Source organism: Perissodus microlepis, chromosome 12, assembly GCF_051167445.1.
Source record: "Perissodus microlepis isolate ML-2025 ecotype Zambia chromosome 12, ASM5116744v1, whole genome shotgun sequence".
Classification (NCBI taxonomy): domain Eukaryota; kingdom Metazoa; phylum Chordata; class Actinopteri; order Cichliformes; family Cichlidae; genus Perissodus; species Perissodus microlepis.
This window is the reverse complement of record NC_140472.1, coordinates 23,030,185-23,055,552: the sequence shown is the minus strand read 5'-3', so window position 1 is coordinate 23,055,552 and position 25,368 is coordinate 23,030,185. Positions and strand designations below refer to the sequence as shown.

Here is a 25,368-nt window from a genome sequence, read left to right as displayed (position 1 = left end):
CTAATCTGAAAGACATCACTTTTCAAGTGTCTCACACAGACACTTGACAATACAAGGAGATAGCACAGTGAGACTACACAAAACCAAGGATGACTCCCAAACAGAATCAAAAACCAAACTCAGAATGCGAGAAGAATCATAGAAATAAACAAAACTCAGTCCAAACAAGGAATCATAGTTAAGGCTCGGGAATAACAATTAAATATTGTCAAAAAAACTCACAATCATGAAATACATACCATGGATTATAACCAAACAAAGAATACTTAACAATAACAAAAAACAAACACGCTCAGGGCTCAAAACGGACAACCATGACAATAACTAAAATAGCAAAGACAAAACTACTAAATTAAGTCTTTAGGATTAAAATTGTCTGTAACTATTGCTTACTGTCTTCAAACAACAGGTAAATTTTGCATAAGAAGAAAGTAAATAAAAGACTAAATGCAATATTTAAGTATAACTGAGCCTAATATAAAAATGTTTCCTATTGACAAGTGTTCTATCAGTAATGTTTGAAGGTTTATTGATCTGGAGAAGTTAAAGTACTTGTATTGTGGCTTTAAATTTTTAGTTGTAATATCTGTTTTCTGTCATATATCTGTAACACAGGGGATCACATTGTGATCCTGGGTGATGTCTGATATTTAGCCTCTCTATAAATTTCACAAACTCAAACTTTTGAAGACAGTTGATAAACGAAAAATAAACGTGGGAAGATGTTGCAGCTGACTCCATATTCCTTATACAGCGGCGTTTTATAGAATACTAAAATAGTATTAATCCAATATACAGAATCATAAATGTGTTGCACTGTATTAATGCTACTATTATATGTTATATCTAAAAGTTTCCTTTATATAAATCTGCCCATGTGACACGCTTTGTCATGAACTGTTTTTTGTCCCCACCGTGTGGTTGTTTGCCACCATCAATCAGGACCAGGTCCGTGCAGAGAAACTGTCTCTAGAGCCGAGAGAAACCACACGTTAGCGTATTTATTTTAATGAAAAAAAAAAGTTTTAAATGTTTAAAAGAATTCCTTTGTAATTTATTCTTTGTAATTTCCACCTTTAGCGTTTACTCTGCCTGTTGAGTTCATCGCTGGTAGCGAAAGCGGAACTGTTGTCCTTGCTTCAGGATTTCAGCGGAGTGTAGACGGTGTAACACGCTGTCTAAGCAGCAGCAGTGGAGGCGAGTGCTTTTTGATGAAACTTCAAGTGTTTGCAATTTTATGAAGAACAGCCTTTTAATTAATTCATAGCAACTCGAAGGAAGTCCGGTTGTTTCTGTTGTCGTTGTGATTCAGCAGGTAGGAGAGACAACGGTTCCTCCTCGTTATTCTTCATTATGTTATACAGGCGATTCTGGTGGCTCGTACGATTGTGGACAGATCCACTCATCATGGGCATGAATGTAGCAGTAATTTTAGATTTTTGATGATTTCTTGAAAGGGTTTTTTATTTAAATTTATTTCTTATTTTTTTTTTAAGGTTGAATGATTATGCAGCATACGTTTTTAGTAACTTTAACAAAGAAGAATTGGTTGCACAAGTATGGATTTATTTTTGGATTTTCTCTGATCCACACAAATATTTACATACACTGACTTCAGTCTGTTAGGAAGTTGTGCTGAAGGCTCTAAAATGTCTTAACCAGATCAGACCAATGCCTGCTAACTTCCCATCAGTAATCATGGCTCATTATAAGTGGTAGAAGTGTCAGGAAACCAGCAAATTTAAATAAACTGCCAATTCTGCCAAGAAGAGTAGTCAAATATAGGAACTGTGGCGGAACTTTGTTGATGGCTCACAAAAGAATCTGGTCAAGTGCAACTTGCTAAGGGGTATTTAAAAATACTAGTTTGGGTACACGTCTATATTTAAATCTGTATGTATAATTTTTTCCCTGTGTGGATTTGAGAAATTCCTAAATGAACTCAAACTTGTGCACCTACTTCTTGTGTTTTAAAGTAGTTGGTGATGTATGTTGAACAATCATGACGAGTGTATGTAAACTTTTGATCACAACTGTATAATTCAGTGAATGTCACTTTTGCTGTTCTGGTAAAACTGTGGAGAACATTACATCTGCTGGTTTGTTTAGACTTGTAAACATTTCTCTATTATACAGTAAGTCCCTTTTTAAAAAAATTCTCATAGGCCTGTTCAGTCATGTGTTATGACACAACTAAAGAAAATGTGCCTGATTTATGTTTTTATTCATGGATTTCTTCGGCATATTGTTTAACTAATGTCATTAACCTTTTTCTCCAGATGTACTAAGTAATTATTATTATTATTTACTGTGCATATCTTCAGCAATATGTGTTTTGTGCTTATTGGTCAGGTCAGATAAACCTTGTGCACCTAAAACATAATTTCTGGCATGATGTTGGATGAGGATGATGATTGCCCGGAGTTGGTGCCCATCGACACACAGCCTGGTCCTCCCGTAGGGCAAATACCGGTCACTATCATCACAGGCTATCTTGGTGAGCGAGATCTGTATTACGAGCTGCTTTAATGAGCTTATAAAAGAGTTATAATCTGAGACTAAGCTGCAGGGTATTGTTTACTCAGCCTGTGTTACATCTAGAGATGGCACAATACCACTTTTTTATGTCCGATACCGATACCGATATCATAAATTTGGATATCTGCCGATACCGATATGAATCCGATATAGTGTGTTTTTTAATCAATAAAACAGTTTTTTTTAATATCTTGCTGCTTTTTGTATAAGTTCATACTCAAGTTAAAAACAAACAAACACTAAAGCTATTCTGTTATACCTGTATGCAAAAAATGCACTGCACCCAAAATATTTCATAGTTCAACAATACTGATCAATCTAATAAACTTAAACCTACTCCATCCTCCCTATTCTGGTATTTTAAAGAGTACTTAGCAGAAATATTAAGCAACCTAACTAATAGGGTTCTAAAACTCCCAGCAAAAAAAAAATAAAAAAAAATAAAAAATAGGGAACCCCCCACCCTCCACCTCATGATGCTTAATTGACATAATCAACTATAATTTGATGCAGTGTGGAAAAAAAAAATACACAGAAATCAGTTATTTTTCAAGAATAATTAAATAGATTCAACATCTTTCTTCAACAAAATTGCAGACTGCACAGATGGTACCTTCCCAATGGAAAAAGTACTATAGCTTACTAGGGTATATTAGACTTAATAGTTACTATATACAGTAATGGACTTCTATACATTTTACATCAGATTAAAACTTTGGGTGTAAGATTCGGATAATTATTTATTAAAAGCTAGACATTTTAAATGAGAATAAGAAAGAAAAGTATGTCTTTGTGCCCCCCTTTTCCCTGTTCATGCCCTATCGGCCCCCCTGGCTAAACTTTGCTAGATCCGCCCCTGCACAGTTACCAGCCGTCAGCTACGTAGAAAAGGATCCTGGTGTAGAAAGTAATATTAAATAAATTCTAACAACAGCTTATCAAGCTTAAACGTGCTGCTGCTGTTCAGCCGCTGGTTTCCTCTTTCTGGCGCGAAGTGAGCAATAAACAAACAAGAGAGACGGACTTGCGACAGAAAAGCCGATCAGCTGATCATTGATCAGTTTCACTATTGAAGTAGCAGCAGGAGAGGGAGAGAGAAGAGGCAGCCGCTCCATATATCGGTTGTTAAGCTTAACGCGGGAATGCTTTACAAACATTCAGAGATGAACTTACACACTTGCTTTACTTCTCTCTGGGATAACTTCCTTGGAGATGAAATGCCGGATTGCTAGCGAGGCTACAAATACACACAGCTGCTCTATCACGTGACCCGTACTGCTGCATGTGCTACAGTTATGGGCCGAGTTACGCCATGTCGCAAGTTTTGCTAGGTGCTTTTTTGATATTTAATGGATCGGATTAAATTTTTTTTAATTTTTCTCCGATATCCGATCCAGTAATTTACGTCAGTATCGGACCGATACCCATACGTAATATCGGATCGGTCCATCTCTAGTTACATCATAAGTATGGTACTAATATCACTCCTTATATGTTTCTGTATTTATTTATTCATAGGTGCTGGAAAAACTACACTCCTGAACTATATCCTTACAGAACAACACAACAAGCGGATTGCTGTCATACTAAATGAATTTGGAGAAGGTAAACCGTTAATATGCCTCAGAGAAATCAAAAGCAGGTGTTATTTTTGCCTGTTTTGTTCTGTTTTCTTGGTGACAGGTGAATGATTGTTGTTGTTATTTCCCCTGATTTCCACTAGAGGGCAGCACAGTAACAAACTTACACTAATATACAAAAAGCCAAAGTTTTTCATCTAGATTTTTTAAAGTTAGGAACTGCATTTGAAGTATGGCATCGTTGCCTTCATTTATGTTCAGTCAAGCAGTGGACAGTTTTGTAGTTTAGCCTATTTACATTTGTGTTTTTATTAGTTTGATTGGTGTGAAAACCTCATTTATTTGACATCTTTATAGATCTTGTAAATGTTGAATGTATTGGTATAAATTTCTAGGTGTGAATCGCTCATCTTTCCTCTTCTTGCAGGCAGTGCCCTTGAGAAGTCCCTTGCAGTGAGTCAGGCAGGAGAGCTATACGAGGAGTGGCTAGAACTGAGGAACGGCTGCCTCTGCTGCTCTGTCAAGTATGTAGAGTAGCTAAAGCCCATTTAGTGTTGTGTTAGCATTAAGAATATACATTTTGACTCATTCCTATTTCTAATAAGACATTATAATACTACTACTGTGGTAATAATTGGTGCATTTTTATGTGAGATTGGAAAAGTATGAGATTTCTTTTCAGTGTGACAGCCATCTCCGATAAAACTCATAGTTTCACTCTGATTTTTCAGGGATATTATTATGATCAGGTGCAATGACTTTTAAACACATGTATAATTTCTGGCACTATGGGTCCCACGATCAAAAAATAAAAAAAATAATTATCCTCTCATTCACATTTTGTCAAATATAGAGGAATACTGAAGATATTGAAATATGAAATAATACAAAGAGAATCATGTCCTGAATAAAAGTGTCTGCGAAGAAAAAATATGTTACAAATTTTGAATTTCTGAAGGTTTCGCCTTTTACATTACATTTAACAGCATCTTAACCAGCTACATAAGATATTCATAGGAAATAATTACTAGATATGTGCTATATGTAGTTTTTTTAGTGTGATTTCTTGCGATCATAATGTTCTTTAGACCATCAGCATGTTGTGTGGGTTTACAGAAACAGCCCTTTTCAAGTTTCCAGCTTCATTAGTCCCCAGTTATTGCAGTCTTAGATCAGAGCCCACACCAATGCCTGCAACGTCCGGTCAGCGTCACCTTAACATAAACTTGCGAGAGGATACTCTGTGAACCATGTCTTCATCATCAAACTGTCGCAAAGAAACTGGGACATTAGACCTGTGGAAACCTGGACTTTGGTCTGATGAATTACCTTTAGTTGTGGTTTCTTTGTGAGTCACAAAGTGTGCGTTTCCGACCACAAAGCGTGAAGGAGGATGTGGGACTGATTTGTGCGTACAGTGAGGGTATAATTTGTGAGCATAGTTTTTTTTTTTTTAATAAACTAAAACACATCTGTTGTATCTGTAAGGCTTATTTGACCAACAGGAAGATTGAGTGCTGTATCACTTGACCAGTTTGAATAATTTTATATATTTATTGTTACTTTTTGCAAAAGTATTTATTGAGAGTGACCAACATGGACAGGATTAGGAATGGGTTTTAGAGTTAAAGTTAGAGAGGTGACGCTGACATGGTTTGGAAATGTGCAGAGGAGGGATAGTAGATATGTTGGATTAAGGATGTTGCATTTGTAGCTGCCAGGCAGGAGGAAAAGAGGAAGATCACTGAGAAGATTCATGGATGTAGTGAAGGAGGACATATATAGGGCTGGTGTGACAGAGGAGGATGGTAGGGTTGGGTGAGATGTAGGCAGACGATCTGCTGTGGAGACCCCTAAAGGGAAAAACCTAAAGAAGAAGAAGAAGTGATATATGTTTCATATATTTTATATTTGAACTTACCTTATATCCTACATTCATAATTCTTTGTATATAGTATTGTTCTATAACAGGGGTGTCCAGTGAATTTTCCCAGTTGGCCTCCGTTGGGGCCTGATCAGAGCATCTTATCAGTGGCAGTTTATAAAAAGATAAAATGACTATTGAGCAGAACTGAGTTCCCCATTTTTGGTGTGGCCCTCCACAGCAAAACCCAGTTTCTCATGTGGCCTCCACTGCTCTGTAATGTAGAGACGATTGAAAATATATATAAAAATATAAACTTAAATGAGCGGGTATTCAGTCCTTGATTTTGGCTGTTTTGTCAAATAAGAGTTTGTATTGTGTTTTCTTGGATAAGACAATAGGATGTAAGTTGGCAAGTTAAATATAAGCTGTCTTTAGTTATTGGTCATTGGGGGTTTTTTGTTTTGTTTTTTTTAAGGGACAATGGTCTCAAAGCCATTGAAAACCTGATGGAGAAGAAAGGAAAGTTTGACTACATCTTGTTAGAAACCACTGGACTTGCTGATCCAGGTAACATACTTTTTTATTTTTTTGGAGAAGTTAGAATATGTTGAGCATATATGTGTGTTTGTTTGTAGCTGATTTTAATCTGCAGCACAGGCAGCAAACATTCAGTTATTTGCTGGTTCTGTGAAACCTCAGTCACCAGCTCTTCCACCAGGTGGTGTGTGTGGGCTGGAAGCAGTGAGGTGACTTGGTTTTTACAGCCCCCCCCCCACACACACACACACACACAGATGACATGTCATAAATGTCACATCTTATTTTTTCGCAGTCTCTGTGTCTGCCAGTCGGTTATTGATTGATTTTTATCATAAATCTTAAATTCACAATTTCAGCTGCTAAGTTTTATATCCTGAATGCTAGAAAAAGTTGAACACACCAGTTAAAGTTTTTCAAGTCATCCCTGCTTACAGTTAAAGATTGGTGTAAACTAGAACCAACAAGGGATGATGGTTGATTCTAGTGTCTTGGCCAGCTCGGGCCTATCTCTGCGGTTTTTGTTCTTCCTGTGCTTGCGTGGGTTTCCTCTGGCTTGCACAGATTTATTCTGTGTTTGAATGCACTGTTTGCATGTATGGTTAAATATGGCTTTGGTCAGTAAGGCTAGAGTAGTGCTAAATTAATGTCAGTCTACTTCCAGTACTGTTTTGACAGGCTAAACGATCTGTTTTAGTGAGATAAAATTCTTGCCTAGAAGTTTTAACCCTCTCAAGGCAGGCGTTGCAGATTTGCAACAGTTAAAAACTAACAACCTGATTACCCCACATACATATTTTATGAGATTTTTTTTATTCAGAAGTACCACTGCAGGACTTGGTTGTGCATTAGCAACAAAAGGTTTAATTTGAGCCTGAGAGGGTTAAAATGTGGACAACCTTATTGACATACTGTTAAAAATTCATCGTATTTCCACTGTGGACTTGATGTAATTGTTTATCTCATATAAAATTAACCAGGGCCACTAACTATCTGGCACTTAGATAGTAAACATAACGTGAACCATAATTCTTTATTTAGGTTTCTGTATCGTTATGGTAACAGTGTCTCTCTCTGCCTTGCTACACCACATCCCCTACCTGATGCAACCCCAGTTGAACCAGCTTCTTCTTGCCGAGCAAATGTATTAACCACTGCACTAAGACGTTTACTAGGGATATTCATCTCAAGTTTACCATTTTATAACTAACTGCTGTGATAGTATTGCTATCCATTCATTGCTTAGGCTTGAATCACAAAATCAGTGTTGGGCTATAACAAGGCGAGTGCTATAACATTTGGGATGTGCCACTAAATGACAGGTGTCAGGCGCTAATGGCTTACACAAAAGACAGAACCAACTGAGCACGCTCAGAGTGGGTCTAGGGCTCGCGTCTCTGCCATGTCATTGGCTTGTTACGGACGAGGACAGGTCTGTCATTGGCTCTGGCAGTGCTGTCAGTCATAAAGACTCCCAAGGGGATTATCTCATTTCTTTCAAGAAGAGGCTGGATGAGTTATGTGAAACATGCCACTCAAAAACAGTGTTTTCATTACACGTGCATCAAATATTTACAATGCTTTCTTATTCTGGCTTGGCACTTAGACAAAGGGAGCTATGTGAACAAGCGGTGGCTGGCATGGTAACAGAGGGTCTTGTAATAACCACGTCCTCAGGAAAATAGAAACAAGTCAAATGTACGAGAAGGACAGGAACAACTGAAGGCTTCAGATATTGGTTTTGTTTAAAACACAGACAAAAAATGCATGAAAGGTTTGTGAGGATAATTAAAGTGTTTACTACATATTTGCTGGTTCTTTTGTTCAAATAAAAGACGTACTATTAAGATGTCTTGGATCTGGGGAAATTGTGATAGCTAAAGCATTTTCAAAGAAATCAGAAAGAAAATTGTCAGTGGATCTAGCCCTTGGTATCAGACACTTTGCATTTAACACACTGACTCCTCCGACAGGAGCTGTGGCCTCCATGTTCTGGGTTGATGCAGAGCTTGGCAGCGACATCTATCTGGACGGTAAGAGATATGTAATGATGTAAGTTTGTACTTTGGCGCTTTTGCTGTGTCTGTCAGATTTTTTGACTTTGCAGCTGTAAAGCCCATCACACATCTACTTCCTATGTAGAGATAAACAGAGATAACAGCGTCTTTGGTGAGGCGTGAAATCACATTTCAAATGTTTACGTTTTATTGCATCCTTCTCTGGTTGCGTGCACATATTGTAAGTCTTTCCATTTGAATGTGTTTGCCTTTATTGTGTTTGTAAAGACGGAGAATTAAAAGTATAAAGCAACAGTTTAAAAAACAAATAGTTTAAGAAACGTATTTTTCATCAGGTGTATGCACACTTGCGTCATGTAAGGTAAATGTGAAAGCCTCCACTCTTAACACTCTTTAGCAGTTGCTTTCACTGTTATGTACTGCTGCACGTGTTTCTGCTATGTGACACTCTGTCACAAATGGAGCTTGGGACGGACACACACACACACACAGAGCAGAGAACTGCAAACAGCTGACATTTGTGGCTGGATTTCTATCTCTTTTGGTGCTCATGCAAACAGCCTTTAACTACACTAACACTTTCTTTAGTTAAAAATTGTTCTGAATTTGATTAATTGCAACTTTTTCACTGCAGACTTGATTAATTTGAAAATCCCAGCACAGATCTTGTTATTCTGTACAAATAACATGATGTTATTTGTGGTGTCAGTATAAAGATCCTAATGTAAACTCTGGTGTGTTTACTTAAGCTTCTCTGGTCCCTTATGTGTATAACTACTACTACTACCTGTTCTGTACCATTAAAAACAAAATTTGAACGGAATTAAAATATTCTTAAAGGCTAAAATTTAGGTTTTCTGTTTTGGGCCTGTGAAGCTCAAATTGCAAAATAAATTTGATTTTAAAAAACATTATCACGGCGACTTAAATTCTGCGTGTTTTTTTGTTTTTTTTTTTTTTTTATAGCGATGACGTACATTCGACAAAAGTATTAGGCCACACCTTTTAATCCTTGAATTGTAGTCTTCTCAGTCCTATTTTCAAAAGTACATAAATATAAAACAGAGCACCTCACCATGCGGTCTGCCTTTACAAACATGAAAGAATGGGTTGTTCTAAAGAGCGCCCTGAATTCATTCATTCATATGTGGTGTTATTGCAAAGTGGAACTGCTTAACAACCAACTGGCAGCAGGTCAGCGAGTGCTGAGGTGGATGCAGCCTCAATAACTGACATTAACATCAGCATGAAACCTGTGCACCGGGAGCTTCACGGCATGGGTTTTCACGGGTGAGCAGTTCCTGTAGGTGTTATATTTGGGTGGAGCTGTACTTTTGTCCATGTAGTGTATCTGACTTGGCCAAATTGTGTCTACTTTAAATGGTACCTTGGTTCTCACGCTCAATACTCAGCTGTCTACTCTGTTGTTACAGGCTACAAAACCAAAAGTGTTCTCGAAATAATTCAGACAAAGTAGCTCAGACAGACAAAACCAAACACCAACAGGCAGCTGCTGCACAGAGAGGACAAGCACAAGTTGTGGTTTCGCCTTTAACTTACTAATCCCCAATATGTGGTGTTTTTGTCTCTCCTAGGCATCGTCACTGTCATTGATGCCAAGTATGGACTGCAGGTTTGTGTTGTGTACTTTTGAGTAGCTTTGAGAGATTTAGTACTAAAATAATTACTCAAGACAGACAAGATGTTCAAGAAACGGTCTGCAATGAGAATTTGAGTTTAATAATTTGGGAGATTTTGAACTGTTTAATAAGTTCACTTTGCATTGTGGGGACATTCTGATTGATCTTTCACACTGAATAATTAATAATAGGAAGAAAATAACTGTTAGTTGTAGTCTTGACCATGTCAGTCAGCTTCAGTGCAAATTCGCAGTTTTGGTTTCTGAGCAGTAGCTAAACTCATTTAGTGACTTTTTGGTGCTAAACTTATGCAGTTGTTTGTTAACCTGCAGTAAACAGCAATAGATACGCAGTCACATCCTGCCCCCTTTGTGCTACTTAAAAGGAGTGGGGCAAGTGACATCTAGATAATGGGCTCTAATTTGAAGGTGTCATACTCACTGAGGTGACACATTTCATGGCCTAGGCGCTGTCCTCTCCTCAAAGGCAACGTGAAGAAACTCCTGACAGAAAGACAGGGGATTTAAATCTTAGTGAAAGAGTAATGGATATCAGAGATGTGACCATGTAATAGGTATGTCACATCCACTCACCTGTCTCTCCTTTCATCTATCTCATCAAATATCTGTCTGTCCAAAAATATATCTAAATCTATCTGCCCCTGACTTTTCAGTCCCAGGAGAGAGGATGTCAGATAAAAGCAGCAATTGGTCATTCTATTAGGTTTTATTTAATACATTTTTTTGTCATTCAGTCCTCTAGAGACAAAGCTGTGGTGATTCAGCCGATGACAGATTAATGTCAGACTGGAACTAAGGGTCAGGACCCAGATTAACACCTCCTGCTCTCCCTGTTATTACATATTAAGCTGTTTTGGAAAATGCAGCACCCCCAGTGCAGTCTTTTGTGTCCCATCCAGCAAGAAGAGGAGATAAAAGAAAATGGAAAGTGATCTCCCGTGGTTCCACGTGTTAAGAAAATCACTTAATTTGCAGATATTAAATGCAGGCCTTTCTAATCTATCTCAGTGTCACATTTTTGTACATATTAGCTATTCTGATTCTTGAAAGAACGCATAAAGCATGAGCAATGCAGCCCCTTTAAATTCTTATTATTATTTGTCATTTTGACGTTGCATTTGTAACTTATCTCCACTTTTTGTTAGCAACTAGCAGAGGAAAAAGCAGATGGACTTGTCAATGAAGCAGCCAGGTAAGTTGGCTGTATTTTTTTTTTTTTAAATAATTTCTTTGGAAGCAGGAGCCATTTATTGTCTTTGCAAAGCTACGCTAACAAACTTTATAATTACTGTGCAGACATGAATAGGGTGGATTTCCCAAAATTACAGACAGAACCAACCACACAGTATCGCCATCATCAAGCTTTTATGACTCAATGTGGACTCTGCTCTCGTCGCGGCTCTGTGTTTGTCTCCCAGCTTGTGTCTTACAGCAGCTGTGTGCTGTTGTCGTTGAACAAATATGCTGATGACAAAAGAGCAGTTGCGTGACCTTTTGCATCCTTTGTCTTTGCTTGTGTATTCACCTCTAAACTAAACAGTGCTCAAGTCTCACTTGAGTTTGCCGTGCATTTCACGTTGCTACACATTAAGACTTACTAATACATGCCCATGCTACTGTATTATTTAGCCTCTTTTTTCCGCTGGAAAATTGACACACTTAATCACAATGAAAAGAGGTGCGGTAGATGGTTGCCAGTCATGTATAACTTAACTTTTGTGGTTGTCAGTGTCGGTTTTATTTCTGTTGCACACTTGAAAGCAACAAGGTTGGTCAAAGTGCTTTACAAGTTAGTTTCAAACAAACAAGATAAAACCACATATCAATGAAACAAAACCAGTCAAACTGACTAAAAACAAGTTGGAAAAAACCAAACAAACGCCACAGCGTAAAACACCTGATGGGAAAATGAGCTTGAAAAAAATGCCAAGGTTCATTTTAAGATGGGATTTAAAAGATTTTTATGTAGACAATATGAGTATCAAGTGGCTGTTCCAGAGTACAGGGGCTGTGGATGAAAGCCCGATATCTCGACTAGATGTTCTAAATGCAGTTTTAGGATTATATAAGTCGAGCAGCTTGGTTAAGAAGTAGCACCAAAAGTGAGTAAAAGAATCCTAAAATCAATTCAAAAATGGATAGGGCCCTGTGTAAACCTGCTAAGACTGGAGTTATGTGATCATGTTAAAGAGATGTGCAGCAATATTTAGGACTAACTGGAAGCAAAGGAGAGATTAATGTGTGCACAATCAAATTACAGAGAGTTGCAGTAGTTTAATCCAGAGGTGATGATGCAATGATAAGTTGGAGGAAGTTGAGATTTTACTTTGGCAATTTGAGATAACCAATAAGAACTGGTCTTAACAACTGTGTTCACTTGCTTCTCTAATATAAAATAAACTGACTAAAAACTTCTGTAGATGTACATCAAATATTAATGTTGTGAAAGGTGTTGCAGGTGCATAAATACTAGAAATGCCAGTTGCCAGGCAAGATCATGACTGCATAATATCTGATTATAGATAAGAACCTTCATGGGACTGAGGTGTACCTGTGTGTCAGGTTTTTTACACTTCTTTGTGGGTTTTGTTTTGTTTTTTGTCCGTTGTTGGTGTCATAGAAAATTTAAAGTGCGTGTTCACTTGTCACATGAACTCAGCATTGTCTTTATTATCCTTTCAGACAGATTGCTGTTGCTGACTTGACCATTATCAACAAAACAGACTTGGTGACGGAGGAGGAGCTAAAGGAAGTCAAAGACACTGTCAGGTCAGCATCCAATATTTTGTCCTGCTTGTCATCTCCCTATTTAGGTGTCTGTAGAGTGGATATGTGTAAAGTTTATGGTTTCTCTGACTTCAGGTCTATAAATGGGCTCGTCAAGATCATAGAAACCCAAAGATCAAGGTAAGTGGTAAGGTATAGGGAATCATGTTGTGAGAAAGGGTTAAGTGGCTTCTCTGTGGCCTGGTCCCCTGCTGTGTTTGGTGTGACTCCTGCTCAGATCTTTGTGTCAAAGATAAAGCTGTTCAGACGTGACTTGCACATGTACAAACACAAACTGCTGCGACCTGAGTAAACACCAAACCCCTGAGTGGTGTCCAGTTTCCCACAAGGCTTTGCTCTCTGACCCCAGGTCTGCATATGTGCGAATGCGCATGCATCCAAATATGTGTGCGCACGCACCCTGCTGTGTGTTATTGAACCCAGGTAGCATCTGGCTAACACAAGCATAACTCCTTCAGAGTTCAGAACTGGGTGAGCAGATGAAAGACGCCATGCAGCGAGGGGTTAATCGAAAAAACATTGTCAAAACTTTTGGGGGTTTTGTGCCTAATTCAGCTGACTTGGTTACTTTGTTTTAGAAAAGTTTAAATGTCTGGCTTGATTTATTGATTTATTACTCAACTTGGTGTGGAATTTAAATTAAACTAAAATAAATAAATAAAATAAAGTAACTTGTGATCTTTGTCTGCAGGGTTGATCTCTCTGAAGTGTTGGATCTGCATTCCTTCGACAGTAAGGACGGAGCAAAGTGAGTCTGTTTAATGTAACTCAGGTTATTATTGAAAGCCAAACATAACATCAGTGTAGATAACTGGTACACGTGTAAGTGCTGCATGATTATTGACATCCTCATATGAAGAAACAGATTTTCAAAATAAAGCTTAAACTAAAGATGATACAAATTTTTATATTGAGGTGTTTAAGCCATGTTACTGAGAATAAGAACTGATGTGAAACCCTAAAGAAATTCAAGAAAATATTTTGACATAAAAGCATTTCAGAGCTGAAATCTTTCTTTGACACTTTATCAGAATCAGAATACTTTATTGATCCCTGGGGGAAATTATTTAAAATTATTAATGCATTGTCCAGTTTATGTACTGCTCACTACTTATATCTGTTGTCCTCATGTCAAAAACTTGCAGTCCAAAGATAAAAACATAATAATTTTGATTCCACCGATGGCCTCTGCTGCTACTTTGAACTGTCTACCCAGCAGTCCTCATACCGTGGTGACCATGTTTCTCCCTAATTAACAGACTCTTTTATTGAGCATCCCTCTGTTACACCACAGGATGATCATCACATTGTATCCCCTGTAGAATTCCATTATAATGAAAAGAATCAGTGTTCATCCCTTCATGTGAATGTGTTAAAGCTCTCTTACATGCCCCGAGTCACTGTCTCTGGGCCAGCTGCAGAGGATTAGTGCTGTGTGTGTCCATTGGCTCCCGAGGAGTTTCCCTTGTCCCAAAAGATAGCTCCTTTCCCCCTGCCTTTGAGATCACGGGCCCCGCCTCCCTTCAATCCCATGCTGGCTGTTTGAAGCGGCCCCCCGCCGCTCAGCCTGTGTGGCACTAACAGCACGCAGGGCTCAAGCAGCTGGACACAACATTTAGCCTCCTTGTGAGGTCAGGGAGAAGTGGGGGCACAAGGGCTGTAGTTTGTTTGGAAGTGTTGGTGGGTGTTCTGTAGGATTTAATTGGCATTTCTAAAGCCTTTGCAAGTCTGTTTAGAGTTGTAATTAAGCACAGGATACATTGCATTATACTTTGAGATCAAACGCAAAGAAGAAATCTCTAAAGTCCACTTCTTTTCTGTAGAAGATTAGGAGGAAACAGATGAAAGTCATCAGTAGGGTCAAGTACATTTGCAGTTGGTTAACCTTTATTTAATAATGAAGGCCATAATGATAATGTTTTTTGCAATAGGCAGTAATACATACAAGTAAACATACCACAAAATCTGAATTAAACTTTGCAGCTTTCGAGACAACAGAGATGGTTCCAAGCATTTTTCCAGATGCCATTTTTAGATAGAAGCTTAAACCTGTCTGGCTGGTTAACCTCAAAAACAAAGCAGTGGCTTCTTATGAGCTCAGCATCAGTGTTTGATTGTTATTGATCACTCCTGACCAACTCTGGAGGAAAAAGTGAATTCTTTTTTTCTGCTTGTTGTTGTTTGTTTTTTTTTTTTTTTAATGAAATGAAATGAAATAATTCCAGGTATAGCAGCAAACTTCATAACTTGTGCTTCATCTTAAAGTCCATTGAGGGGATCCCACTGTCCACAGTAGGAAGCACTGCAATAAGCAATAAACCCCTTAGAATAACTGTTACCAATTTAAAATAATAACAGTGTGAGATCAACACAAACAGGTTCTTAAATGTCCCGCGACGTCAGCTATCAGAGAAGAGGAGACACAGTACAAAAATAGCAGAGGCAGCTCCAAAGGCACAAAATGTAATTGGTGGTCTAACATAACATAATATGCATATGTAATTAGATTAAATTAGATTTTTTTTTTTTTTATTTTGCTTCTGTACACCACTGCAGTGGGCTTTAAGTCAAAACAATGGGGTTAAACTATTATATTAACTGTTTAGGAATTACAGATATTATTATCCACAATCTCCCATTTTCAGAGGCTCAAATGTAATTGGACAAAGAAATCATTTTTTTAAGTAATTACTTTTTAAAAGTTTATTTAAAGAACACTTTTTTTTGTAGTCAATAACTCCCAACACTGTTTCTCCCCGTGCTCTGCTAAGCTTTTACTGCAGCTGCCTTCAGTTGCTGCTCATTTGTGGATTTTTCTGCCTTCAGCAGCTCTGGATGCTCTGTTAGGTTGAAACCAGGTTACTGACATGCACTTTGGACCTCATATATAGAGTTCCAGTGTACAGTTACCAAATACCAAAGTTCAACACTTAGAATCATCTTCAGATCTTTTAGCTGCTTAATCTGTCATGAAATAATAAGAAAACAGGTCTCACCTGGCTGTGAAACTACTCGACAGTCCTATTATGTTTAAGCCTCTGAAAAACAGGAGGCTGTGTAAAAAAAGAAAAAAGAAAAAAAGAAAAGAAAATGTCTGTAATTCCTAAATAGTTCATGATGTAGTTTTGTTACACTCTTTGAATAAACGCTGAAAGTCTGCACTTCAACCATTTCATTTAAAATCCAATGGGGTGGCGTACAGAGGCAAAACTGCAAATACTCTACTGTAATATTTTAAAAATGAGGTTGATTTACTTTATCTGTTTTAACTGATTATCTGAGTGTCACAAAAAATCTATGTAAAACCATAATTTCTCTTATCTCGAAGTCTTGCAGAGAAGCTCCAACTTGTCAAACCTACAAGAGCACATCTTGACAAGGTATTGTCTCTTTCAGTTGATTTATTTCCTGTTCTTGAGCTTTGTGCACCACTGGGAGTTTTTCTTGTTTTGTTTGCTAATTTATTTCAACACATCATTTCCTACGGGAGAAAGAGGGCTTCATTGTCCTCAGGCTAAAACTCTGCCCTGCATTCCCCTGGGCTGTCTCACTGTAGTGAAAAATCCCTCCCTGCAATGCTTTTTGTGATTAGATCAACTTGAGGCTTTTGATGTTTTTTATGACATTTTAAACACACCCTGACTGAGTCATACACAACTTAACATTCACAGCTGACAGACTTGCAGTACTGAGCAAAAGTTGAAAGTCGGTCTTTGTTTCTTTATATTTTGGTAGGAAAATGTGGAATAGGTGCAGTGATTTATTGAATCATGCACGTAAATACAATGTTTCCACATTGCTTCAGGGCTCTGGGGAGGCCAGTCCAAGACTAATCGTCTTCTAGTGTGTGTTTTTCTATCCATGTATGCTTTTACTTGACTGCCAGTGTGTTTGGGATCATTGTCATGCTGAAAAAATGAAGCTGTTGCCGATCACATACTTTCCAGATGGTATTGCATGGTGGATCAAAATCCCACTGTACTTTCCTTCATTTGTAATTCCATCAATTTTGACATGATGCCCAACACCACTGGCTGAAAAGTAGCTCCAAACCATGACAGAGCCTCCATCGTGTAAACACTCACGGTTGTACCTCTCTGCTGACCTCTGCCTTATACACTGATGAGAATTTGTACCAAAGCTTCATCACGTCATCAGACCTGTTGCCACTTGTTTTTCAGCCCAGCTCTTTCTATTTGCCACACAACAGCCGTTTGCAATCCTTTTAGAAAGCCTGAAGAACTAAATATATAGAGAACTTGAGGGTCGCTCAAGAATTTTACGCAATATTGTGTGTTGACTGGATGATCACGACACTGGCAAGAATCTTCTCTGCATTTTGTGGCGTTATAGTTGTTTAAACAGAATCCATTTATAAATCCAGGATGTTGGATATGAATCCAAAATATAAAGTGTAACTCTAATCACAAATTGTCTCTTGAGCTGATTTCTTTTCATATTAAATAATATTTGGCAAAACTTTGTTTCTTCCAGGGTTAGTTTCACATGGATATGCTCATCAGTTAATAGATCGTATGCTTCCTTTAAGCAATTAGGTCTCTTTCTGTTGTCACTTGTGCTTTATACCCATGAACTTTTATCACAGGATGGGGAGAGATTAGGGTTATTTGTGTGGGTAAATCACAGCATTGTTGTCTTTTTCTCTCAGGTTTCCTTTCCCGCATGAAGCTCAACAGACACACTCTCAATCCCCTCCACCTCTTCTCCCCCCATGTTGCTCTTTTCATGTAAATGAGAATGCTCTTATTCTGTTGTTATACTAAAAGACAAGGAAGTATATAACTTTAACACTTCGACACAAAACCCCTCAAATATCTGCAAAGTGCCCTTTAAATGCTGTAAGGAAGTATGGAGGGGAGGGACTGTGTTTCTGTGTGTGAGAGAGAGGAAAAAGAGAGGGGGGGGGGGTGATAAAAAAAGGACTGTGGAGCTGGGTTTCAGGTGCCACGTGGGGTCATGTTGGTTCTCACGTTCATTTACAAAGTCATCAGTTTGGGTGCTAGAAAAACACTTCTTTTGTTTAGCTTTCATTACGACTTTGCTAGTTTCAGTAAACTGAAAATTTATGTGAATTTGTGTTTGAAGTAAATCCCATCAGTTCTGCTCAGGGCACAAACGTATAGAAACTAAGCATGTTTGAAGTATATACTTTTAATTTTAGAAGTAATAATATTTTTCTAATTATGTTTGATTTTGATATTGTATGTTGCATCCTCAGAGTATTTTAACTGTGACCTTTGAAATTGCTGGGGATTTGTCTGAGGACGCCTTGAACGCCTTCATCCAGGTGAACACGCTCTTCATCATTCATATCTCTGCTGTTATTGCTAATTATATGCAAAACGGCAACGCCCTTTGAATTTATTTTCCTCCGTTTCAGGATCTGCTGTGGGAAAAGATTTTCTGTAACAAAGAAGGGCAGCCGATGAGCGTCATCCGCTTAAAGGTACAGCACAACACAATAGACACCCCGGTGGCGACAGTGATCAATAATGTCAGCCTTATTAACTACTGTAATCAGTTCCAAATGTGTGGTTAATGTGTCACTGGTGTGTTTTTTACAGGGCATAGTGTCGTTTGCGTATAAAGGCCACCAAGTGATGCTGCAGGGGGTTCACGAGCTGTACGAGCTGAATGAGACGCAACAGCTCTGGGAGGAGAACCCGCGAATAAACCGGCTTGTCTTTATAGGTGAAGACGCACACACACTTTTTTGTGTTTATGCACCTCATACCACTCTGGAACAGTATCACACTCCAGCTGTGTTTAGCTGACTCTGTGGGTTGCTTTGAAAAGCTGTAAAAACAACTTTGTTGATGTTGAGACTTTTGCTCATAGAAACTATTTTTACTCTACTGGTTTACTTTATTCTGTGTTGTAACGTGATTTTGTATTAACAGCACTTTAATTTACTGTGATTCCTCCTACTTTTGATTTATTTATCTCTGTTTTGTTGTAAATCACTTTGACTGCATATCAGTGAAAAACACAATTTTTGCTTTCTTACTACTTAAAATTCAGCATGTTGCATTAAACGATTAAAATGGTCTTTTGTTATAGATTTTTAAATCATTCTCTGTGCCAGTTTTGACTACATGCAGATAGTTTACTAACATTTATTCACCATTGTAAAATTGTTTTTCTGTCTAGCTTACTTATTGGTCATTAATAACCAAAGGACGTTACTGTAAATGGAGGCATTTTATCTGCAGGGGAAAAAAATCCTACACTTTTCATATCTGTGTGTGGCCAAACTTTATTAAAATGCACTTTGGTCTCCACTTTGTTTTGCAGGAAGGAACCTAGACAAGGACATTCTGCTGGAAAAGTTTGTTTCTACAGTGTTGCTCGGCTCAGAGAAAAATTAGCTTCAAGCCCCTTTTTCCTCTTCTTCGCTTCAGATTTTGACTCTGGAGCAAAAGCGTTGGCACTGGCCGCCCTGCGATTGTCATTCAGACTCCTTTTCTACATGAAGATTTGGTAGATCAGAGGGCGGATAAAGTGTTTAGGCACTAGTATCCATCACAGCCTGCTTTAAAAGCTACGTTTAGAAGGAGTTGTAGATTCTGACCCTGAAAATTTACCCAAAACAAGTCCAGTAATTTAATTAATCCATTGCATTTTTAGAAAGTTTTATTTAATAAAATAAACATATTTACAAAGTTAGGAGCCAACCCAGCAATGCACATGCTCTGCTACTTGGGGAATGGATGGTACTTGAAGTGGTCCTACCTATGTTTCCCACTTTGAATATGTGGATTTTAAATTATTCAAAATAAACGTTTGTTTTTCTTCTGAAGGATGTATTCTACTGATTTCCTGATAAACCTACTCAAAACAATTGTTTTTCATCAGTTTCCTAGTAAAATAGCATCACTGCTTGTAAATATTGTTCTGAATAGATAAATGTAAGTAGCACGGTTTTCTTTAAATTTCCTTTTCAAAAAATACACTCTGTCATTTATTTTCTTTTGAATAATGCAGTTATTTGACAATACTGTGAGGGGCGCACCTCACAGTATTGACAAATAATAGCACTTGCAGCTTTAGTTGATGATTGTAACACTTGACAAATTCGCCCTACGGCTACTTGACAAATACAGCTACTCTATTTTTATTTTTTATTTTTGGTATTTGTTACTTAAGCCTTCATTGATACAGGTATGTGAGAACCATCTCTTGCGCACACAGTAGGTCCTGTCAGGTGAGGAAATGGGTGGAGTTTCCCCAACTTAGTCATTTGCAATGGAGATGCTACAGCAGCGCTATTTTAGCACAGGTCTGATGTCGGCCAGGTTTGCTTTTTAAACGGCTTTGCATTACATTTGTAAAACCGAGGTGCGCGCAAACACAAAGCGCACCGTGCAGCTGTGCCGTTTCCGACTGCGATTCTGATGCTGATGGCCTCGTTAAGGCGACTGCTGCAGCTTTTCTTAACTGGCTGCGGGAAGCCCTACCATGGCCATTTTCATGGTCAAACCACCCACGGGCATCCAGAGGTGGCAAACTAAACGAACCCACAGGGGGTTCCGAGTGAGAAAGCCTTGATTTCTTATCACGTGCTAGGCCTGGTGTTAAAATTCTCAAGACCCCCCCCCCCACACACACACACCACTCTGCTGCTGTGCGATTTGTAATATAAAATGTAAGTTTTAACTTGTTATTTGTTTCTTAGAACAAGACAGTTACAGGTCGATGAAGACTCAAAGATTTCGATACCGGCAACCATAAAGCGAAAAAGAAACCCCAAACCCAACAACTAATGAATCGGATGCAATGTTTTTTGTATAAGTGTGTGTGTGTGTGTGTGTGTGTGTGTGTGTGTGTGTGTGTGTGTGCGCGCGCGCGCGTGCGCCGCGCAATTTGACTTGTCTCCGCTTCCAGGATTTGTATAACTGAAATAAAACGCGTAATAAACACAATAATAACATACTGGCACCGTGGTGTTTCTATGTATTGTGTGAATGGGCCTTACGCACATCAGGACCGCGCAATCCCCCCTTCCTCATTTGTTTGCTTGCCGGGGCTCCCCGCGGTGTAAGGCTACTCTGATAGGTCCAGAGGGTTAATGGGACTGGCCTGCAGGGCAGCAGCTTACTAGGATATAAAGCCACAGCTCTCATCACGATAGCACAAGAAGTATCAATAGATGCGCTTTTACGCACAGTCGAGGGGCCTGTTGGTTTTTACGCACGGCAAACCATTAAGGCCTCTTTGGCACAGTTGAGTTTTTACGCGTTTGTGAGAAATCTTAGGTGTGACCATGACTCTCTCAAGTGAATTTGAAGCTTCACAACATGCCGGATTGCCTATACAAGAGGATGCGATTGACATAGTAGGCGAGGATGTCCACTATCGAAATGAGTGCTCTACGGGTTCCTCAGCAGAATCTGGTGCGGAATTTGACTCTTCAGAACCAGAATCGTCGGGGGAAAGCGAGAACAGTTTCTGCGCAGACGCACCGGCGTCAAGGAAAGCCCAGAGCAGCTCGGTAAAGCCCCCGTACTCCTACATTGCTCTCATCACCATGGCTATCCTGCAGAGCCCGCTGAAGAAGCTAACGCTTAGTGGCATATGTGACTTCATTAGCAACAAGTTTCCCTACTACAGAGACAAGTTTCCCGCTTGGCAGAATTCGATCAGGCACAACCTCTCCCTTAACGACTGTTTCATCAAGATTCCGAGGGAGCCCGGAAACCCGGGAAAGGGCAACTACTGGTCTCTGGACCCTGCTTCGGAGGACATGTTCGACAACGGCAGTTTCCTTCGCCGGAGGAAACGGTTCAAGAGAAACCAGCCCGAGTTCGGCAAAGACGGACTGATGTTTTATTCCAGCTTTAACTGCTACCGGCCGTACGGACACCCATATAGCATAACTGGCCAGGTAAGCCACACGGCTGCCTCTTCTGTTCGTTACATGCCCCTGCAGGAAAGCATCGTGATGCCTTCCTCATCCTACCACCTCCTACCACAACCCCTGAACAGCCACGGAAAGTGCGTTGGGCCTAAAGACTTAAGAGCACAGCTTTGCGCAGCAGAACCAGCTGAGCCGAAATCCGGCCCACAGGCAAAGTGCTCCTTCAGCATCGACAGCATCATGAGCAGACCCTCTTCTATCAGTCAGCACAACTCAAATCCACAGCAAGGCCCGCACGGTGCTCTCGGTTACGGTCAACTCATGCCTGGCCCTGCTGCCTGTTTGGTTCCGACCCTCCTGCAGCCTTCAAGGAATCAGTTTTGCCCTCCTCCCATCCTGAGCACTGCTCCTTTTATAAACGAGCACCTCAGACTGTCGTACCCTCGTTGCTGAACCCTTTGAAAACACTTTACAGTGTCTGTATGTTTGGCGTAGCTCATTTCTTAAAGAAATGTTTTTTTTATTGCATGATATTTATGTGCGTTATGTCTGTAAATAAGATATGTTGTAATATATTTGTCAAGGTTGCTTCAGGGGAAAACTTCGTCAATGTGAATGTGGTTTTTTTTTATTAAGTAACGTGGCAAAATAAAATGAATATGTGGGAAACGATTGCAAGTTTTGTTATAATCTGAGTCAGTGCACAGTGCTCGTAAGAGCTGTAGGTGGATTTACTCAGAGCAGAAATTATTGTTTGTGTGTAAGTTTGAAAAACACTTAGATTTTCTATATTTTCTGTAGTCTTTATTAATATTTGTACCTGAAGTACAGGTGATGCCAAACTTTTATTTTAGCTACAGCAAAAATGACTTACGATAATTTAACTGACAGTATTTACCGTAATGTTTCAACTCTTGATCAACTGAACTCACTTGTAGTCTGCAGGCTACAAGGACAAAAATCAGATTTTATTAAAGTAAGTCAATGTCAAATTATAAAAACACATTTCCAACCAGGAAATGAATAAAAGCTATGCAAACACAGGCCTTAAACTCGCACTGGTCATTGCTGATTAAATAATGAAACTCACTCAAATGAGAGTTAATCAGCAGGTTTTAGAAATGAAACTCTGTATCCCTAATTGGTACTCTCACGTTTACGTGTTTCATCAAGTATACAAAATAATAATAATGATAATTAAAAGTCACTTTTTCCATTCTGCCTCAAGGTCGCACTGTTTCCAAAATATTGGAGCAGATGTTAGCGCACTGAAGTTGGTCCGTGTTATGGGATGGGCTACTTAAGAATTTACAGAACACACAGAATTCAAGATCTATCAAAACATTTTCAATTCAGAAAATAATAACAATTAAATAAAAACGGTACACTCTGATGCTTCTAGATTTCTGTGACTATAGTAATGGCCTGTGGGTTAGTGTGAAAAGCACACACACACACACACACACAACGGCGTGTCCGGTTGCAGACCGGTGCCGACACAATTCCCTTTTGCCATCAGTCAGATGTCTATTTTTGGCCGGAGGCTCAGCTGATTGTGAGTCTTGACGAGTCCACCCCTCCCTTATTTTTTTCTTCATAGTCACTTGTTCAGGCTTATTAGAAGAGGGTGTTGTCCGCCAGCAGAGGAGGAGAGTGCTGGTGGCTGCTTAGCTCAGCCAGTACTATAGGATGCGACTCCTGGCTTGGGTCGAGGTGAAAACATTTTTGATTGGCTGTTTCTTGTCACTATAGCCACTTCGTCCCTGTGTGGGACTGCTGTCACCGCTTTTTTTCCTCGACGGTGGGGAAACAACCTTTACTTCACTCTAGACTGACAAGTTGCATCTTTGAGCTGTTTCTATCGAACTTATTTTTGTACTCAGTGGTGTAAAATCCTACAAAACAAAACAAACAAACAAAAAACTCTCACCAAACTTGCTTGATCGGTTAAAGAGGATGGAGACGAGCCCGATCCCGGTGGTGACGGTCCAAACCGCCCCATTCGAGGACCAGCGGCCCGGTACCAATGGACTGCGGAGGAAGACTGCGTTGTTCGAGGGGAAGAAAAACTACTTGCAGAACTACATCCAGAGCGTGCTGTCCTCCATCGACCTGCGGGACCGACAGGGTTGCACCATGGTGGTGGGCAGCGACGGCCGCTACTTCAGCCGAGCTGCCATCGAGGTGATAGTGCAAATGGCAGCTGCTAACGGGGTAAGAATAGGGCGACCACCAGTGTCATGCATTTGTTCCTCTCTGTCAGCATGCAGGAGTCACTTGTAACCAGCAGTAATGTCACTGTTCTGCTCTGCGTTGGTGTAAGAGTTACTACAAGCAGCCTTAAACGCTAAAAACACTTCTTGTTGGAATGGAAGACCAGCGGAATAATTATTCAACTTCACCAACAAACTCAGGATGTTAATGTAGCCTATGGCTTCTTTTGACCTGCACATATATTTAAATCATTAACGCAGAGATGGAACAATTCACTGGGCTGGGAAATTTAGGGTCATCAGATGTTATTCTGCTACTTCTGGTGGGACTTTGGGAGTTTTATAATAAATCAGAATTGTACAGTTGCTTATAGTTGTTTCACATTTGCAGTAATTGTTGATACTGATACATACAAATTTGCTGAATTGAATTTAACAAGTCAGCTGCAAATAGGTTAAAATAAGAAGACAAAGTGAGGCACTGAGGAGGAAAATCCCTGCAGCTCTTAGGCTGTGAGATCTTTGCAGTTGGCTTGGAAAAGTTCCAAAGGAAAATTGGAAAGGAATATAATTTGTTTTGGGGATCAGTGCGTTTAAAAAAAAAAATTCTTTCTGCTGGTCCAGCCAAATGTCTTCTGGTGTCAGCCTTATCAGCACTTCCATCCATCCTGCTCTATTTTCCTGCCTACGTCTGCCCCCCACCACCACCAACACACTGCCCACACCTCGGTGTTCAATCTATCAAGGGCTAAGTCTACATGCTGGGGATCCCCTGTCATACTGCAAGGAAAAGAACCAGAAGGATAATAGAAACACTTGCCAACTACCCACCCAGTGCATGTGCTATCCTTCTCAACACTGGTTACTGAGAAGATTCCATTTGTTAGGGCTTTCCCTCACTTTCTGATCTGTCCTTTATATACACATGCAACATCCCGGATGTTTAGAGGATGCCAGGAGAGCAAATTCCTCTCCAGTGAGGACAATTTTATTTAGAGAAGCTGGTATGCAGGAGAATTATGTTGGTGGTATTACCACTTTAGTATAAATAGAGGCGTAGTTCTGTTATTTAGGCATCCTTCTAGAGGGAGATCATTTGCCTTTTAAAGCAGGCAGCCAATTAGTCGCCTGTAGAATGACAAGATTCTTTGGGACAGGAAGTGATTTTTAACTTTTTGAGATCAGGAGAGAAACAAATGGATTGGATTTCAAAAAAATTCAAAGCATATGTTTGATTGAAAATGGAACAAACATTTTTAACCTTTTTTACAAATATGTTGCATTCTGTTT

The 25,368-nt window shown here is 39.3% G+C and overlaps 3 protein-coding genes across 4 annotated transcripts in view; all 3 read left to right on the top strand.

The window, feature by feature from the left end:
* The first annotated feature begins 1,145 nt into the window (after positions 1-1,145).
* zng1a (Zn regulated GTPase metalloprotein activator 1A) lies at positions 1,146-19,807 on the top strand. 2 transcript variants are annotated; one of them, XM_084946170.1, is made up of 16 exons: positions 1,146-1,315; positions 2,358-2,497; positions 4,057-4,143; positions 4,546-4,642; positions 6,461-6,552; positions 8,496-8,555; positions 10,136-10,173; positions 11,346-11,392; positions 12,883-12,969; positions 13,063-13,107; positions 13,679-13,735; positions 16,316-16,367; positions 18,227-18,295; positions 18,389-18,454; positions 18,573-18,699; positions 19,303-19,807. In XM_084946170.1, the coding sequence occupies exons 2-16, from the start codon at positions 2,392-2,394 to the stop codon at positions 19,374-19,376; spliced, it is 1,104 nt and encodes a 367-aa protein (XP_084802296.1). In that variant the 5' UTR covers positions 1,146-1,315; positions 2,358-2,391; the 3' UTR covers positions 19,377-19,807. The 2 variants fall into 2 exon arrangements, with proteins under 2 accessions (XP_084802296.1, XP_084802295.1); XM_084946169.1 differs by having other exon boundaries at positions 2,353-2,497.
* Positions 19,808-21,234: 1,427 nt separating this feature from the next.
* foxd5 (forkhead box D5) lies at positions 21,235-22,913 on the top strand. The gene has a single exon (XM_084946167.1). It carries the CDS (start codon positions 21,272-21,274, stop codon positions 22,316-22,318), a length of 1,047 nt encoding a protein of 348 aa, XP_084802293.1. The 5' UTR covers positions 21,235-21,271; the 3' UTR covers positions 22,319-22,913.
* Positions 22,914-23,270: 357 nt separating this feature from the next.
* pgm5 (phosphoglucomutase 5) overlaps positions 23,271-25,368 on the top strand; it is a 31,504-nt gene continuing 29,406 nt past the window's right edge. The window contains exon 1 of the mRNA XM_084946166.1: positions 23,271-24,079. Coding sequence (XP_084802292.1) covers positions 23,822-24,079 — 258 coding nt within the window. The 5' untranslated portion in view covers positions 23,271-23,821. The remainder of the gene's footprint in view (positions 24,080-25,368) is intronic.